At 38.6% G+C, this 17,970-nt stretch overlaps 1 protein-coding gene across 1 annotated transcript in view; it reads right to left on the bottom strand.

The window, feature by feature from the left end:
* Positions 1–17,970, bottom strand: part of LOC146590245 (low-density lipoprotein receptor-related protein 1B-like) — a gene marked incomplete at its 3' end in the record, with an annotated part of 297,172 nt that overhangs the window by 176,928 nt on the left and 102,274 nt on the right. Inside the window, exon 3 of the mRNA XM_085314919.1 lies at positions 10,311–10,448. Within this exon, the coding sequence (XP_085171045.1) occupies positions 10,311–10,448 (138 nt within the window). The remainder of the gene's footprint in view (positions 1–10,310; positions 10,449–17,970) is intronic.

Raw genomic sequence — 17,970 nt, 5'->3', positions numbered from 1 at the left:
AGTATAGATTATATGCAATTCGAATGCATTAACTTGAGTTCCGCTATGTATAGCTTGTGAAGCATTAATCAGGACCATTTTACATCATCTGCAAGTTTTCCGAACTTCACGGTTTCTGGGGAATTTTGGCTCTCCCTCCACACTGCAGGGAATGGACATAAAGATATGTAGCTTCTCCCAATCAAAATCTGTAAGAACAGGATGCCAGATCATAAACTGCTGAGCAGTTAAAATTAACACTTAACATCTTGGCAAACCAAGTGCGATGGGGAGCGACCGTGGCAAAATTTGCGAGGTTGTAAAGGCCCAGCAGCGACAACCAGAGAGCAAAGGGCAGGAGGAGGAACCACCGCAATGGGAACGATGACGAGCCACAGGGACCGACACCTCTGCGTGCACAGGCACGATCCCGAGGGTACCCGCTTGCCCAGCGATAAGGTAATATCCTTCGATTAGGGAGCTCCCGGGAACATTTTCTTCTTATCTGAGTCAGCACAGGGGAAACACATTCCCAGGGAGAACTGACTCAAACCCATGGTAAGATCCTAACTATAGGTCCTGCTCCCATGAGCTAAAGATTAATTTTCTCTTTCTTGACTCAGATTTTGGTGGAGACAAGATGATTGATTGAAATTTTCTGGAGAGGATGTAACGGATTCTGAAAATCAGTTTAAGATTATGTATGTTATGTGACTGTTCGCGCTTATGAGTGGAAGACTAGAAGTTATTTCTCAAAGTGTCAAAGCAAACTTTTCTTCACACCACTGAATGTTATCAATCTCACTTAAGTTTGCTGGGCTCACTTTTGACTTACTTATCATCAGAAATTATGGTAACTTTTAATTTTTAAACTGTATTATATGCTTTGAAAATGACTTATACTTTTTGATTATACAGTTTCCTGAGCTTAAAATTGAAAGATGTAAGAAGTTGGATACGGTAAAAAATTATGGTCCCTGTCTAGAAGAAAAATGAACAAGTTCCCTTTTTTTTCCAGCTATAAATTGTAACGTGTGAAATGGCAGAATAGCCCAAAGTGCTCCTGACATATTAGCTACCAAACATTTTAAAGGAGTGATTAAAAACTAGGCAAAGGAAAAGCCTATCTTCATGAAACCTTTTGCATTTTACTAATAAATGACCAACTTAAAAGATATTCAAACCTGGCAATCTTTTTCTCCTTGATATAATAAGCTAAAGTTTACATATCATGAAGGCCTGTGAAAATACCAGGGCAATACGTTTTAGCTACTGAAAAGCAGGAAAGGAGGAAAAAAATTGTTTGAAAGAAACCTTTGTTTGTTTGGATTTCCTTCTCTTTTCTTCTCGAGAGAATAAAGATAAGCAGTTTGTGTACTCTAAAGAAATATGGGAGATTCATGTTAATATCCTTGCTCTGTTTAAAGCATTTGAACTCCTTTCTCCAGGACAGCCCTAAATCCCCCGGCCTGACGAGCTACCAAGAGCGACTTTCTTGTTCAGAGATTCTCCATCTCCACGGTACTCGAGTACGTAACGCAGCAGGCAAAAATGCCAACGGAAAAGAGCCATCAACAGCCGGGGGGTTGCTGCCTGCTGCGGTGGCGGCGTTGAAACGAGGTCCCCCGCTCTCAGATACGCACCACGYGCACAGCGCTAGGCGTGTAGACGCTCTGTAGGTGCTTATGTGTCCCAGGTGGGACTACATCTACCCAAACCCCTCCGGCTGGCCCACTTGGGTTAAAAATACACAAATAATCRTGGAGATGGGAACGAGTGAGAGGCCAAAATTGCCTCTTTGTCATGGGAGTGAGGATAAACATTCCTGGAGCTTCAAGTGTTTGCTATGATAAATGGTTAACTGTGCATCCCATGTAGAAGAGCACCACGAGGAGCAGAAGCAGCCCCCACACAGAGCACCTTGCAGTTTGCTTATTCACCTTGGGAAGATAAGGAGCTGGGAAGTCAAATTCCCTCAGGCAGAGAGTAAAAGAACTTGAAACCAAGTCTCATAATTTAGCTTGGCTGAGGACTCCTGGGGGAGAAAACTGACAACTTCACTCCTGACAAATAATGTGATTCTAGCCCTGGAATTTGCTCTTCCTTTCTTTTCTGTCTTCCATTTGATACCATTCTGTAAATTTAGGTCGACTTTATGAATAGCTTTAGGGGGACCAAAACCACATTTTTCAGCAAATGTATCTTTCACTTAATTTTTTTCCTCACTTCAAATATTAGGTTGCTCAATTATTTTAAAACTCTGTTGATCTGAGCAATGAATACACAAATAATGTCACTGAAATAAGAGTCCACAGAAATGTAATGGTGATGCCTCTTATTGATGGATCGGTGCTTCAGGTGCCTTTTTGCTCATCAGATATGATTTTATTATTAATTAACATAATAAATATTAATCGAGTTCTTACCCTACAGGTCTAATTTTAAAAGTTCCTGTATACTCTGATAACAAAAAGTCGAGCAAAAGGAAACTGGTAAAAGTGTTAACCCCTCTAAGTAAGATTTCAGAAGTCTAAATTATCTTTCTTTCCCTGAGTATTGGTGACAAGAGCAGAAGATAAAGCTCATGCTATCATTCTCACTATGCCTGAAGGTTACCAGTGTTTCCAAAGGATTTGGTCTCAGGCCCTGGTTCCCCCTCRCTGAGAAGCTGTCTCCCACACCTTTACATCAGTTAAGATGCAGTTAAGACGTGGCCGACCGGACCCCAGGTGGCATCCACAACTCCTGCTTGTGGGGCGAGCTCACAGGAGAGTCGGTTTCTTTCGCAGTGTGAATATATCTGGAACTTTTCATCTAGAGATGATGCCAAGGGTATTTATCTTCATAAAAGTACCTTTAAAATAATTTGGACATGCATCTTATATTTCTTATGTAAGACAATTCCTCAAAGGAGCTGTACTTGGAAAAAAYAATCAGGTAATTATACACACTAATCCACAGAAAGATAACAAAATTTTTTGAACACAACTGAAAATGTGATGCTCCTAGTAAGAGTTAGGACGCTTCGCTTTCTTTTCTCAATAGAGGACAGCCTCAAAACAGTAACAGCAGGTAACAATAAATACGACTTAATCTCAGTCCCTGGAAAGCGGAGCAAACCTTTCTCCCATCACCCTGCTGCAGCCTCCTCCGACCCAGACAGAGCCGTGCCCACCAGGTCCGTGTGTCCCGAACACGATCCCGCTAACTGTCCCGTTAGCTGACTGTCTGGTTTAATTACTGTGGTCTAATTTAAAATATGACATACGTAAAATATCTGTTACACTTTATCCATTTTACTAGATAACGTAATCATAGAAGAAATATTTGAGCTAGAATCTTTAACCTTCTCTTTCACAGGGACGATTAAAAAAAAATCCATGGTTCAAACATCTGATTCTTCATTTCCTTGTGTAAACATGGTTTTCCTGACCCTTAAGAGAGTACATGTATTTACAACACTGGCACTAGCACAGTCTGAATAGCAAAACAAACCAGTATTTGTATTCAGAGAGGTCATAAATGACCAATACTTGATTTTGCCAACACATACAACAGTACTGCAACTTAAAATGGAGAAAAGATTGATAGCAGACAAAATATGTATCACTTYCAAAACACGGGATAATAATATTGTATATACTCTTGATCTGATATTTTTATTATTATTATATGAAATTTTTATCACTGTTATATATGTATGTATATGTATGTGTGTGTAGATTTTATATATATATACAYATATATATATATATGAAACTATTATCAAACTTAAGTTCCACTTTTAATTTGCCATATAGGCAATGCTGGTAYGTTARTGTCCCTTTTCTGAAAAATCAGATTTCTATTGTATTTTTTTTTAACCCAGTAATAACAGAAGAATTTTGAAATATAGAGTGAGGAATTACCCATTTGTCTCTTCAYGGTCTTCATCACTGTCATCTCCTTTTCTTTCTTTCCAGTTCTTTCTTAATTTTAGCATTTGCTCTGCCCAGTACTATGGCCTAAAAACATCTTTAGAAACAGCCTATTAAAGGTGGGATGAAATCTCATCACTCAGGCATCTTCCATCACTATACACTCCTGCCAGCCAACTTTAATTTGCTTTGCTACAATCGGGYTTTGTGATAGCGAGTTATTAAATCAGCAAGCCCATGACTTGGTCCTCTTGCCAGCAGAATAGACTAAATGACCTTGCTAATGTCTGTGAGCCACATCAAGCTCCTCTAGGGTGACCAGGTGGGCAAAATAATCATGTCCCACCAGCTGAATATCTGCATGGTGAAATGAGAAGGAGATACAATAAAAAAGAGCAAGCAAGCTTCCCAGAGACAAATGTAGCTATTTACTAGCAGCTCTGATCCAAAGCAAATATACCCATGATCGTGAAGGAAAGTCATCACCAGGACCTCAGCCAGTTACCCGCAGCTCCTTCCACATGCAAGGGTCAGTGCCTGAATTCTGTTTCTGCAGAAATGAAAAAGCTACGACTAGATACAGATCATCTGACGCCTGCTAAAATTTATTTACATGTTCCAAATTTCTGCTTGTTGAGCTGTATAATTCTGCAAGAAAACAAGGAACATGTCAAACTGAATAAACTCTCTCTTTAACCAGATCTCCACAGAATTTTTGAAAATCTGCACAGACACGATTTTCACCTCACCTAAATCCCACCATTTTCATTTCCAGAGTCTCAGGTGCCATATCCCCCTGCTCCTTGGAGTACTCCACGCGGTCAGCATGCCGTAACACGCTGCATGCATTATGCCCTACACAGCAGTCTTCAAAGATTTAAAAAAAGTCTCAATATATTTCTACCATATCTCAGTAGCCTACCTCAGTATCCTGAAAGATTACATTTTAACTTGTTTCTCCTTTGTTTGACCACGAGTATCACAACGGTTATCTCAAAAGAAAGAAAGATACTGCCTTGGCATAGTAGGCAAACAAACTGCGTTTCTCTTGCAAACGCGTAACAGCAGATACTATATAACATAAAAAAATGAACCTTTTAGAAAAGTCCCACACTTTTTGTTTTTCTCCTGAGAAAAGTCTTTACAGTTTAAATTGGAAGTCAGTTGTTACAGTGCAGAAAAGAATACAATGGTTAGGGAGGAATACAAAGGTTGAAGTGCTTTGTGGCTCGGTTCCAGATTTTGTGAAATCTTGCACGATTTCACAGGCTTTTTAGGCAATGAGAAAATTATATTACCTTTCCTGCAGAACAAATTTCTTTATCTTGGGAGGACTCGTTACCTTACACACAAAAAAACTCTTTGATGCTTTTTAGAAGTTTAGCCCCTACCCCCCCCCCCCTTTTTTTCCCCCTTTTCTGCCTTACAACCACAAGTAAAAGGCTTGGTGCAGAACACAGTGGGGTTGCAGGGGGAATCATTCTGAATGTTACCGCATGGTTTCAGCAGCCCCACTGGTATGTCAGGAGCAGTGTGACATTTCCTGGGGGTTCAAGGATTCACTCACCTGATGTTGCACTTTGCACACTGCAGTCTTAAAGGCTGGCTGACTTTATGCTTGTCAGAATATGCCAAATGAGTTTAAGGGGATTTCTTTTGCAGAAGGTGTGCGCTATTTCTGGGAAAGCCTCATGAGAAAATCAGGGGAACATTTACAATTCCAGTCTGAGTTAGATCTTTTTGGTTACTTTGCTACACAACCTCATTAGAAAACAAAAGCAAACAAACAAAAGGATATTTAACATTTGGATCTAAATGTAGCTCCGTAATTTTCAATTCTGCAATTCTGACTCATTCTTGAAAGGCCTTAAGTTTCCATAAAATTCTGAAATTTGTATTTTCCCCTCTAGTAAACGCTACTTAAAATTTCCCATTGCTCCAGCTGTAAAAGTGCCAGAACAGATAAATGATTCTGTAATRACAGCATTTATCTTCATCTTATGGTAACAATTCATTCAAAAAGCATAAACAGAAAAATAATACTCTGATTATAGGCTGCCACAAAAAAAATGTAATTATTCAGCAAAATCTTCKGTGCGTTTTGCCTTTCTTTGTGTGAAATGATCTAGTTTGTCTTTGTATATTTTATTCACTAAAGATTGTGGCTCAGATCATGGTTAGCAAAGATCCAAGTGAACCACAGGCTTGACAGGATTCTATCAGATCGCAGTTAAGTTCAGTCAAACTTTCACTTTTAATTGAAAAGAAAAATCTCGTAAGTAACCTCTGTGACGCTCTTAATGAGCATTAGCCTACTAAAACGTGTTTGGTTTCTTCTAGTGAGCGCATCAAAAAATGTTCAAGTTATTTTTATGACATCTTCTGAGGGACTCCATCTTATGAAGTCTTCAGAAGGTAACGTAGATACCTGTGGCCAGGTTTGCCCTGTTTACGATATTTTGGCTTAAAGTTGAAGATATGCAAAGTATTTGTCCTAATACTCTTTTTAGTACTTTTTAGAGTACTTCTATGGCATTTTCTAGCWAGAACACACAAAATTTTAGCACAACTGTCCCTGTAGCCTTAAGTTAGTTAACTGGAAAAAGAGACGTTTCTACACTCAGAGATAGAGTGAAAACTAATTTTGGCATATCACCTTCACTTTTTTTGCTAAATATATGGGGAACATTGATTTATAGAGCTGTACAATGACTTCTCTAGCCCTATAAACAACCATTTCTAAGATTCACAGAAATGTGTTCGCATTTCTCTAGAAATTATCTTAATATATTTAATCCACCTCCCTTTACATACTCAAAGCCAAGTTACTCAGTGTATCCTATTTGTTTGAGCTGTCCCTAAATAGAATAGAAAAAATGAGGTATTTTAACCTTCAACAGATCCCAGAATCAGATGTTGGAGAAAGCTGAAGCCTCGTGAAACCCAGATGCTCAGGGATAAACAGTGCAAAGGAAAGATTCGGAGCTAACAGTTCAGCTTTTAGTAATTCGGCAACTCCCCAGTGGCAGAGGAATTCTCGGCTCATTGCTTGGTTGAGCTTTGAAAGTAGCTGCAAATTCAGCTCCACTGAAGATACAGCTCTCAAAAGAAACCTGAAGAACTGTGTTAAGGAGAGAAACGTCATCGTCAGGAACAGCTCTGGATGAGTCCTCGAGCAGAACCGCTCCGACTGGCACCCTCTGGCCTGGTTTGGCAAGTTGTACCTGAGCCTTATCCAGCTGCTGACGGGCAGCAACTGCCCCAACATCTGGCAGGACTGTGCTGCGGGGGGATTAGTGGGTGAATTTTGGAAAACTGAGTAGCCCCAGCCTACACCTTGTAGGAGAGCTTAGCCACTACTGTAAGCCCTTGCTTGTGCCTTCAACCTCTCTGACGCATTCTTTAATTAGTTAAAAATAGCAGAGAAACCAAAATATCGATGTCTTATCGCTGTTACATGTTGTGAGTTTCAAATAGCTTAAGTCCACAATCTATTTTAGTGAACTAAATACCCCTTCTCCTTGGAAGGACATTGAAACACATAATGTAGAATAACCATACATAAGACAAGATTTTTTATTTCAGATTGCCACAAACCCTCCTGAATTTATGCATTACTCTCACCAGCAAAAATGTGTATGTGACCGAAATAAAAGACGACAAGAAAGGAATGTCACTGTATTTACTGCTATTTCCTTGAAATTTCTCATACATTACCATACTGCAGATACAATCATATTTCCACCTACCCAGGGGAAAGGTGCTGTCCTGAATATATCCCTCAGTGATGATAATATAATGAATTAACATAAGAGTGTTAAACTTAGAGAAAGAAATTCCTAGAACAGTTCCACTTATCAAATGTTTGTATCTTATTAGTTCTTCACCGTTTTCAGAAGCTTTTACCCTTACGGAGCTATGACCAGTAMACTGCAAAGGTCAGTGCCATGATCACATGCCTCATAATTCAGACCATGAAATATTTTTCTGCTGTACAGACTATAACTTATTCATCCAGAATTACCAGTATCTTTAGAAATAGATTATTTTAACATAGTCACATCTGTGAACAGGAGAGTTTGTTTGCAATCCAATACTTAAAACTGCTCTACCTCCCGATCAATCAAAAATTTGATAATAAATCTCAGAGGAACATGCTTGTCACATTTCTTACTAATATCAACAGTTAAATATTCTGCTAAGTTTCCAAAGCAATCTTCCAGCTTTTGGCCACACACATCCTCTGAACATATCCTTGTAAACTCATTATTTAGAATGTATATTAATTATAAAATTCATCAATTGTTTATTGTTCTGATATATTCATATAATTACATATATAACTATAAATACATATGTATGTTTCTTAAATACAGTCACTGTTATGTTGCATTCATACCAACTATATGATACATAACAGCTCTGTTAGTGGCACTTGTAAGTATCAGACTACACCACCAYAATGTAAAACTATAATTTTCTGTATTCTTTCGCTTTCTTGACAGGAATGTGTCCAATAGTATTCTCAAGAATAGTCTCTACTAAGCACAGTAAAATTAGTAATTGCTACTAGAATCAACATTAATGCATCATTTATCATTTACTAGATGAATTACTGGGAGAAGACATGAAATTCTTCAGAAAAAATAATATTAAAGAACTTCATCATATACATATTCTATGTGTTCTAGACTAAATGTTTACTGTTAACAGCTTAGTATATTTTACTAAATTATATGGTAATTTATTAGCACAGACATTAATTTTACCACTGGGAAGTTTTCGTATTCATATATGATAATAAAGCAAGGAGTGGGAATCAGCTCGAGCCTTGCAAGGTACATTTGAGGATAAATTAAAAGGACATGAATAAAGACTACTTATTTTATGTGCCACAATATTCCAAAGTACAGACTGCATATGCAAAAAGTTACACATAAAAAATAAACTTTAATTTACACTAATATACAAATTCTCTTCTTAGTCTATTTATTTTTCTGATTCCATTACTCTCCTGATTTGCAGACTTAAAATAAAATAACTATGCAGCACTTGAAGTTTTCAATCCTCAGCACCTTAATCCAGAATAACTAGTATAAATATGTGAATTATTGAGGAATACACATTTAAATGTGTATTCTTCAATGGATTAACACCATTCTCTGAAAAAAAAGAAAACACACAAAAAAAACTCTTTTGGAAGTTCTGAAAGCTTCTTTGTGGGCCAAAGACTGCTGTGGCCAATTTAATAGTTGCTCCTTTTTGATGCTCAGACCAATACTGAAATCAATATGTTGACACAAATTTTGATTTTATATACTGCTTCTTGAACACGACCACAAAAGTAGAGCCTTCAAGAAAAGAAATGATTCCTATCACCGTGAGCAGGAATAATATTTTTTGTGTCAGTCTATATCCTCAGTTGGCTACATAAAAATAATACTTGTGGCTTTGTGGAGTCAGCAGTATTACACCGACTAGCTCCAGCTGACGCTCTTTTCCTGTACGCTGTGCGTGTGGCTTTTTTAGTGGGCTTATTTTTGGTACTGGCTTACATTTTATTGTGCCAGTTTTGGAAATCAGTCCACCTGAACKTTTTTACATTCTAATTTGACTTTCTGAAGTATGCCATTAATCGTCTCTTTCACTGTATATTGTCACATGAGATTGCAGAAGAAGTTGAGGACCTGCTCCTGGGTTTTTGACTCTGAACAGGAGGCCTGTGAAGGATCATCAGCAATTATTTGTCTAGCAGTGAAGTCCACTGATTGATATGTTAACCACCTGGCGTTTTATAGGGCAGACTATAACTATCTCCAAGGTAGAGCTGACTAAAACTCATGAGTGTTATACCTGAAATGCTAAAAAGTTGATCTCCCAAATTTCTAGTTAAGATTTCTCATTGATGCAGTTAGATAACTACACTTCCAAGCAGTAAATCACTTGAACAAAATCTTACATAAAGCAAGTCCTAAAAGCAAAATGATGCTCACGGCAAATCTGAGGTCTTTTCAGCATCTTTCTTTAGCTCTTCTCATATCTGGCTTTGTTTAAACAGAAGTTACAAGGAAAAAAATAAATTTCTGTCTAACAGCGTGTGCTGCCCAACTTTTGTTCTCTAACAAAAATTTCCTCATCCTTCGTTTGCTGTAAAGAATTCCATCATAGAAACTTAATAACTGTTAAAATTTGAAAACTCATCTGTACTTCTTACTTGCATTYACTTCATACAACAAAATATTTCTAAAATAAACTTCAAATATACATCAAAATATACCTCTGTCAATGATATTAATTTTCCTTTTAAAATAGGTGCTTTTCCAAGAAGAAATTTTTGGTTCTCTTAGCATTCAAAAGTAAAACCTAGTAAAGGTCCTACGGGTAAAGCATTTTTTCCTCAGCAAATGCACTTACCCCGGCAATGCACCCCTTCATCATAGCCATCAGAACAGTCGTAAACACCGTTGCAGAGCTGGGACAAGTGAATGCATTTGTTTGTACCGATGCAGGCAATATAGTTCGGCGTACAGCTGAAATCTGCTTCGTCAGGACCTAGAAAATACACAGAAAGTTTCTCATACGTATTTTTATATCCACAAAAAGGCAGAGAAAGTTCTATATTGCATACTATTTCYGTTTGAAGGCTAAGTACAACGCCTCACACAGCTGTCTATCGTGAAGCGTTTCAGTGCATTATCACTAGAGTGCTGAGGAGAATTAAAATCATCAAGTAAGGATTAATGCAGCTAAAACCCAACAGGTTAGCTAGGTTACTACAGTACAGGTGAGAAGAGGTATGTTTTCCTTCATGTTAGACTTTATGGATGCTAAAATTTACCTTTGCAAACATTAAAGAAGGACCACAGATTTGCAACTGCCTAGTGAACCACAGTCTAGAATTTCTCTGGTCATATCAAAGAAAGAGATAGTAGCATTTATATTCACTGTTCCCCTGTATAAATAAYCTCAGATACCGATTCTGGGATATGAAGTTACATATAAACATTAAGTAATTATGGCCACGCTAGATGAAACTGCCCCTCTCGCCCAGGGCCCCGGCCGTGAAGCCGAGCGGTGCAGGATGCCAGGGAGCGGCTGAGGGGGCGGCTCGAGCCGCAGTTCCTCGCACCCTGCTGCCGCGGGAGGGTCAAGCACGGGGATTTGTTTCGTTTCGCTCTTCGTGGGGGGCTTCACTGACGGGAGAATCAACACGCACCGCGATTTCACGTGACGAGCACAGAGAGCTCTTAGCGCTCTGCAAAGGGCGTTGGGAGGCCCAAAGCGTTTAGTTCGTTTAGCAGGACGGATCATAATTTATGTGCAGTACACGGCGAGCCACATAGAGACGGTGGAAAATTTTTCAGGGAACTGCTTAAAGCTCCTTGATTCCCTGTGTTAGGCCTAGCTGCTAYGGGGCTATGCTAAACTGTCAGCTTGTGGCAGTCCTCAAGGGAAATATAACCTCRGATGCAATGTGCTCGAGTGCAATACGCTTTCACCTTCTCCTAGGTACTAATTCCAAGACCAAGGACAGAAGCAAAACAGGCAGTACGTGAAAGCTCCCTCGTAAGTGGGAAAATCTCAGTTTTGGCAGATCTGGTCTCTTTTTGAGTCAGCAGGAGAAAGTAAAGGGCAGTGCTGAGACGCTTCATGTTATTTTAAACAGATGCAGATAGTTCTTACTATATCCCACTAAATAAAAACCCAAACTTGAAAAACTTGCTCCAATAGGGAAAGTTTTAACTAAAAATTTTCACTCATGCGCTAGATGCTAGTAAGCTGCCCGTCACTCAGAGCGAGGAACAGCAAAGGGCGATTTTCAGCAGTTTATGATCCCTTTGCTCGTGGAAGGGTATTCTTTCACCCCATTCCCACCRTCGCAACACAGGCATCACCTCTCACTACCCAGAGCTCACGTCCCCAGGAGTGACAGGGACCCTCCTGCTTCCCTTCCCGGATCTTTGTAGCTTGATACCTCGTACTGACCAGTTACATCCCTGTGTATCCTTGGTATCTGTATCACTGATTAATAGAAAAAATGGTACACTCGTGCTAGGTGACCCTGCTGAGCGGGGGGCTGGACTAGACTATCTCCAGAGGTCCCTTCCAACCTTACTGATTCTATGATTCTATGATAAAAAGGTAATATACACATGGATGAATGTGCTCTGTCTCAGACTAGTTGTGTGCTTCCAGGATTGAAAAAGAAAATTGCATTCCAGATGTACTTTACACAGAGTTTTTCAGGCAAACAGCATTCYTAAGCTAAGGGTAAAGAGTCTAAATGCCCTTGGAACTGGAAGAAAAGGAACTACTCTGTGCACTATTTCGAATGAGTGCCTATCAGATGCAGAGATACTGAAACACTTTACAAAGACAGAWTTTTTTCTACATTTTCCAGTAAAATTAAAGGAAATTAAAAATAGGAAGTGCAAAAATGATTAAAATTTTTTTCGCAGATAGGATTTGAAGATGACAGTAACAAAGTCCTTTGAGAAGCAGAGACCTGACCTCCTGACTCTGGCACAGACCCCGGGGCAAGGCAAGAAAGCAAGAGGAGGGGGAATGCAGCTCTGTTCCCTTTCTGTGCAGCAGGGCTACTGGGGGGAGTTACTTTTCTTTTCTTTTTCTTTTCTTTTCTTTTCTTTTTTTTTTTTTTTNTGTGTTTTTTTTTCTGGAGGTTTTTGCTATATGAAGGTAGGACTTTTTGTTCCACGAAGAGAGGACGCCTCATCCCATAAAGCACTGCAGGCACATACAGTTCACTACCTTATCTAAAATCTCCGGCAGCGCCCGGGTTTCTGCCAGAATTCGTTTAGTTCTGCACCATCTGTGGGCTACTTCTCATTCCAGGCAATAGGCAATTTTTTAGATGCTTGTGCAAACCTACACTATTCCCTTTTAATTACTTTTCAGACATCTTAAGCTTCCAATTTCCTCAAAATCCATCCTCATGCTCACTCCTATTTTCTTGTGGGGAAGTTCAGGACTGAGGAATACGTGCCGGGATGTTTTACCTATCAAATTCTGAGATCTGAAGTAGGTGGCTTCATTTAAGACCAGATTAGAAGAGTATAAGAACTAGAACTAAAAAAGCTTATTCTTATTTCCTGACAGATTATCAGCCGTGACATACAATGGATCAGTGGAGAAAGGCAGAGTTATCAAAAAAGAACAGAAATAAAGCAGCTTGGGACAGCCAAGTGCTCAATAGCAGGTAGGTCACAGAAAATTGAATTATTTAACTATTCACTTTTCAGTTTCATCAGGACCTGAAGGCACCTAAAATTTAACAAAACCAAACATATCTCATCTGCCATTTATTCACTGCATTAAAGCAAATGTAAACAGTGAGTGTGAGGAGAAAAAAATGCTTTCTGAAAAAATAGAGGACTTTCACAAAAATAATAAGTATTTGTAAAGTATGTATTTGCATATAAACCCAAGATTACTTCAGTGCTCACCAATACAGCCAGTAATCAGATGTGATCAAGCAGAAAATTGAAATATGTGGTCAAAGATGTATAAACATTTTTAATACAAGCATATATTTGTATTTTCCTCGTAAAAAGAATGAGTGGAAAGAACAAATCTTTTAATTAACATTTAATATCTGAACAGGACAAGTCCRGTAAGCTCCTGTCTAAAGATTTTAGGATGAGATTTTGATTTGGTTTTAAACTTCTTGGGTTTAGAATACAAAGTTTCTACGGGAAACTGAAGTAATTTCTGGTGAACCGACTTAACAGCGATTGGGAACAGCTCGAATACAGCACGGGTCAGCGATTTAACTCCACCCGTGACGCACAGGCGACGAGAGCCCACGTGCTGTAATGTACAAGAAAGAGTCAAATACGTGAAAACCGGACCTCGCCGTTACCGGCGTCGGGCTGCCCACCCTCATCGGGCCCGCGGAGGGGGACGCTCGAAGGGCAAGAGCAGAGCTCTGAGCCCCTCCTGCTCCTTCCCCGCGGCTCTCCAGAAGGCAGAAGTCCTCGCGAGGCACCGCGCTGCGAGGCGTCTCCGCGCGGCGCRCGGATCTAGGAAGGGCTCGTAAAACTTGAAAACACAGCATTTTARAGTAATAATATACATTTCCGGCCCTCACAGGACAAGAGATACTATACCTTAAAGATATTTAAGGCTTTACCTTAAAGTTATTTAAGGCTTAATGTTAAGTTATGGCCATTAGAAGAATTTGCTTTTGTAGGAAAATTGAAGATTAGTGGGAACAAGAGACAATTCTTCCATGATAAATTCACGGTTTTATGTTGAATGTTTGAAAACTTCCAAGAGGTCAAATACTACTACTATACTCTGCAGTTACCAATTAACGTGTGACATGTAAATCAAATGCTTTATATCACGATACCACAGTTCTCTTAAAAAGTCAATTTTTCATACAGGTACTATCACTTCTACAGTCTAACATGTGCTTTTAATATCAGGAGTTTGAAACCTTGGCATAAATTTATGAGAGTTACCTTAAAACTTATTCTTTGGTACCTTACATATATGCAAACAAAGGATTTCAGATTTAATAGGGATCTACGGTATCATAGGTTACCCCTTAGTCATTCATTTCTACTCTTACTTATCATCGTGCTTTATTCACCCACGTAGATCCGTAATGAATAGAAGTTTGAAGTCACCTTCAATTAAATTAGATATTTAGCTGCCCATGAGAGAACTATAAGCACTTAGGCTAAGACATGGACAATTGAAAAGAGGAGGAAAGCAAGCAAAGCATGGTGCTATTCAAGGCAGAACAATAGTTGTAATCTCCTACCTCACGAACACAACGTATTGTCTCCAAAATAATATTCCACAAGACAGAATAAAACTGGTGGCAATGAGTAGGGTTGTGAGTATGGAAGCGAATGAATATACTGACTATATCGTCTCATAACTTAGGACCAAATTAAGGAGTGCTGAAAACTGCAGAAAGCAATACTGAGATAAATAGAAAAAAAAAAGAGAAAATGCAGAACATAAGAAAACAAAAAATTGCTTTGAGTCCCAGAGTTCTTAAAACCAGCAGGTTCACAGCCTTAAGTATCTAGCACTGAGGGTTTCATCCTCTCTTTATAAAGAGAAGGGTAAGGCCACAAGAAGCCTTCTGGTACGTACRTTCCTTTGGAAGGACTGCCTTTGGCTCACTGTGTTTCGTATAGAGAGAAGCAGCATGACTGTCCAAGCCAGCGTTTCCCAAATGCAGTCAAGGATTTGCATTGACCTTAGTCGATGCTTAAGGTGCTGATATACAATTTAGGGATTCAAGACTTCATAATTAGCAAACGTACAAATTAGCTTTAGAAGGATGGTTTACAACTTTGTGTGGCCTTGTAGATTAAATAGTTCAAAAGATTATGTATCTGTAAAGCTTAGCAAGCCTCGCAGCAGCACACAAAGCTCCATTTGTACAATGCTGTGATATGATTTTAGTACTGTCATTAGTATTAACCATGAATGAGTTCACAGGTGCAAAACATGACATACGGATATTGGTTTATGGTGCCCTACAGTTGCTTTTCCCTTTTTGTGTGCGTGTTTTCATAAACACTGGAGAAATGCAAACCAGTAGATAGTCTAAACTTAATACACAATAAGTTTAATTTAAAACTTGATGATTGTTTGCATATGGCTATATATGCATTTGCATATATAACGACTGTCAGTACYCTATTTGAGATGGCTTTCTAGTAAACATTTTCCCTTGGCTACCTTTCTCCTAATCATCACTTTCTCTATGTCAGACACTTGCTCATCTTCAGTCCACAGATGTAAATAATTAACGGTGCCACCGGCCTCATTGCTTCTACTGTAACCTAGCTGACAGCTACTTGAGAGAAGAGGAAAACTAAGCTAAAGTTTGCACAAAGGCTAACAAATGGCATAAATAGGTATAGAGAAAATCTTTATATAGCTCCTTATCACCACTGAAAAAACTCTCTGGGCACATATGACTTCRGACACAGGTGGAGTCAGAATACAGTCGATCCTCTGGTGATCAGACCAAGCRTGGCCACTGGAACTGGGATGTGAATTACTAACACAGGCAGGACAGAAAATTTACTATGCAAATCTAGCTACTAAACTCAGCAATTTCCACTGAGGAAATCTGACTCGCAACAACAAAATCAGCTCATAATACAAGAAGTCATCTACATGTATGTCTAATTGGACATACTGTGTTCAAAATTAACTCAAATAGAAAATTCACCTGGTCAACAGAGGGCCTGTTCGTTGAAAAAGAAGATGCCACCTCCTCAGCCACAGCATTGAGAATGTCCTCCTCAGTGCTATTTTCAATATAGTTCATTATTCATAGTTTCTGTACCTAACATACAGTTCTATGAGACTATGAGGCATTTTTTCCAAGCACAACTCTAAATTTATCCAGTTCTGAATTCAACCTCATGAGAAAGTGAGTTCTTTAAATGCTGTTAAGGATGGTCACAAAAATCAACAGCCACAAAGGGAAAATTTACCTGCCTACTAACTTTTCTGCAGCCTCTCTAGTAACAGAAAAAGAGCAGAAAACTGCAAATGAGAGAGCTGGGTGAGTAAAAAAATGGAGGAATTCATTAGAGAGAAAAGATAAAGAAGGAGTAAAGCAACGTAGCAAGGAAGAACAAAAGCTATAGCAGAGAGAGGGAGAGCAGGGAGAGGGAACCAGACTCGAGTCGCCCGAGTGTTCCAATATTTCAAAAGAATTCATACATTATGTCAGAAGATTAATGGAACAAATCAATTAATAAATATAGAGTACTTAAAAAAAACGCCATCCTTGATCAGAATTAAAGTTAATTTAGTGAGAAGGGTAATTCAGATACATAATTGTCGTTTATACAGGAACTGACAACCATGTAAATCCAAAAGATATGTAAGTTTTAATGTGGTCTTCTTTGCACTTGCATTTTTTTGGATGTCAGTGAACATTTATCTATTGATAACACCAGCAAGGCCACATTACTATGCAGTAAGGCAATGCAAGTCCTTTGTGTATCACACATTTTTAAGATGTTTCCAGCCCTATAGAACAGATTACAAATTTTTGACCTTTACCAAAGTTAAGGTAAACAGCTTTATTTTTGCCTATTGCTGAAATCAAACACTTCTGCTGGCTCCACTACTTCACTAGATGCTGKAAACTTCATCTCTTTCTGTACACGTTATCCGATTTTTGTTGTCCCAGACTGAGTAATAATTATTCCTTTTTTAAAGATTCTCTCTCTATATATGCATATAGAGAGCAGGCATCCATGCATGCATACACATATGTGGTGTACCTAAAAGAGTACATGTGACCTGAYAGTGTGTTAATGCAGTAAATTACACTTTCCCATTCCTCATTTTATATTACTGTGGAGTTGTGAATATAAAAATTGGAAATGGGTCTTCTGAAATCTCTGAATTTTCTTAAATCTCCCTAAATCCTACCCTTAAACTTTTCACTTGAATTTGTCATAAATGCAAAACTGTAACCTTGTGAAATTATACAGTCTAGAAGAAAATGCATTATCTCACAGGAACTAATAAAAAACCTCTCACTGCAGTCAATAAAGACTAATAAAAATATCTAGCTTTAGAGAAAATAGGTTGGTGGTTAGAAGCAAAGAGAATGAAGAACTCACAAGAGGCTGTACTTAAGCACCATGAACTTTGTTTGAAAATCAACACTCTCTCTCTTATTTTGAAAATTCAATGTGCCAGTGGCCTCTGATTAAAAAAAAAACCCTAACAATAACACAGTCTTCGCCACTGTAATCTTCTAGCACAAGTACCCTGCATAATGTAGTGATACTTCACTGAGTTTTAGTATTTTTATAAACTTGCTCAATGACAGCAGCTTCAACTTGTACAGTGAAACTTATCCAAACAGACTTCAAGACAGATAGAGATTTTTTACATTTTTTGCCTTAGTCTCTACCAAAAAACTAAAACATAATTTAGCTAAAACATAATTTTAGTAATCTCTCATAGAATCACAGAATCACAGAATCACAGAATCAGTCCAACTTCCCTCCTCAGCAGGGTCACCTAGAGCATGTTAGACAGGGTTGCATCCAGG

This window comes from Rhea americana, unplaced genomic scaffold (assembly GCF_003343005.1).
Source record: "Rhea americana isolate MKP2758 unplaced genomic scaffold, rheAme1 scaffold_415, whole genome shotgun sequence".
Taxonomy (NCBI): domain Eukaryota; kingdom Metazoa; phylum Chordata; class Aves; order Rheiformes; family Rheidae; genus Rhea; species Rhea americana.
This window is presented reverse-complemented; position numbering and strand designations above follow the sequence as displayed.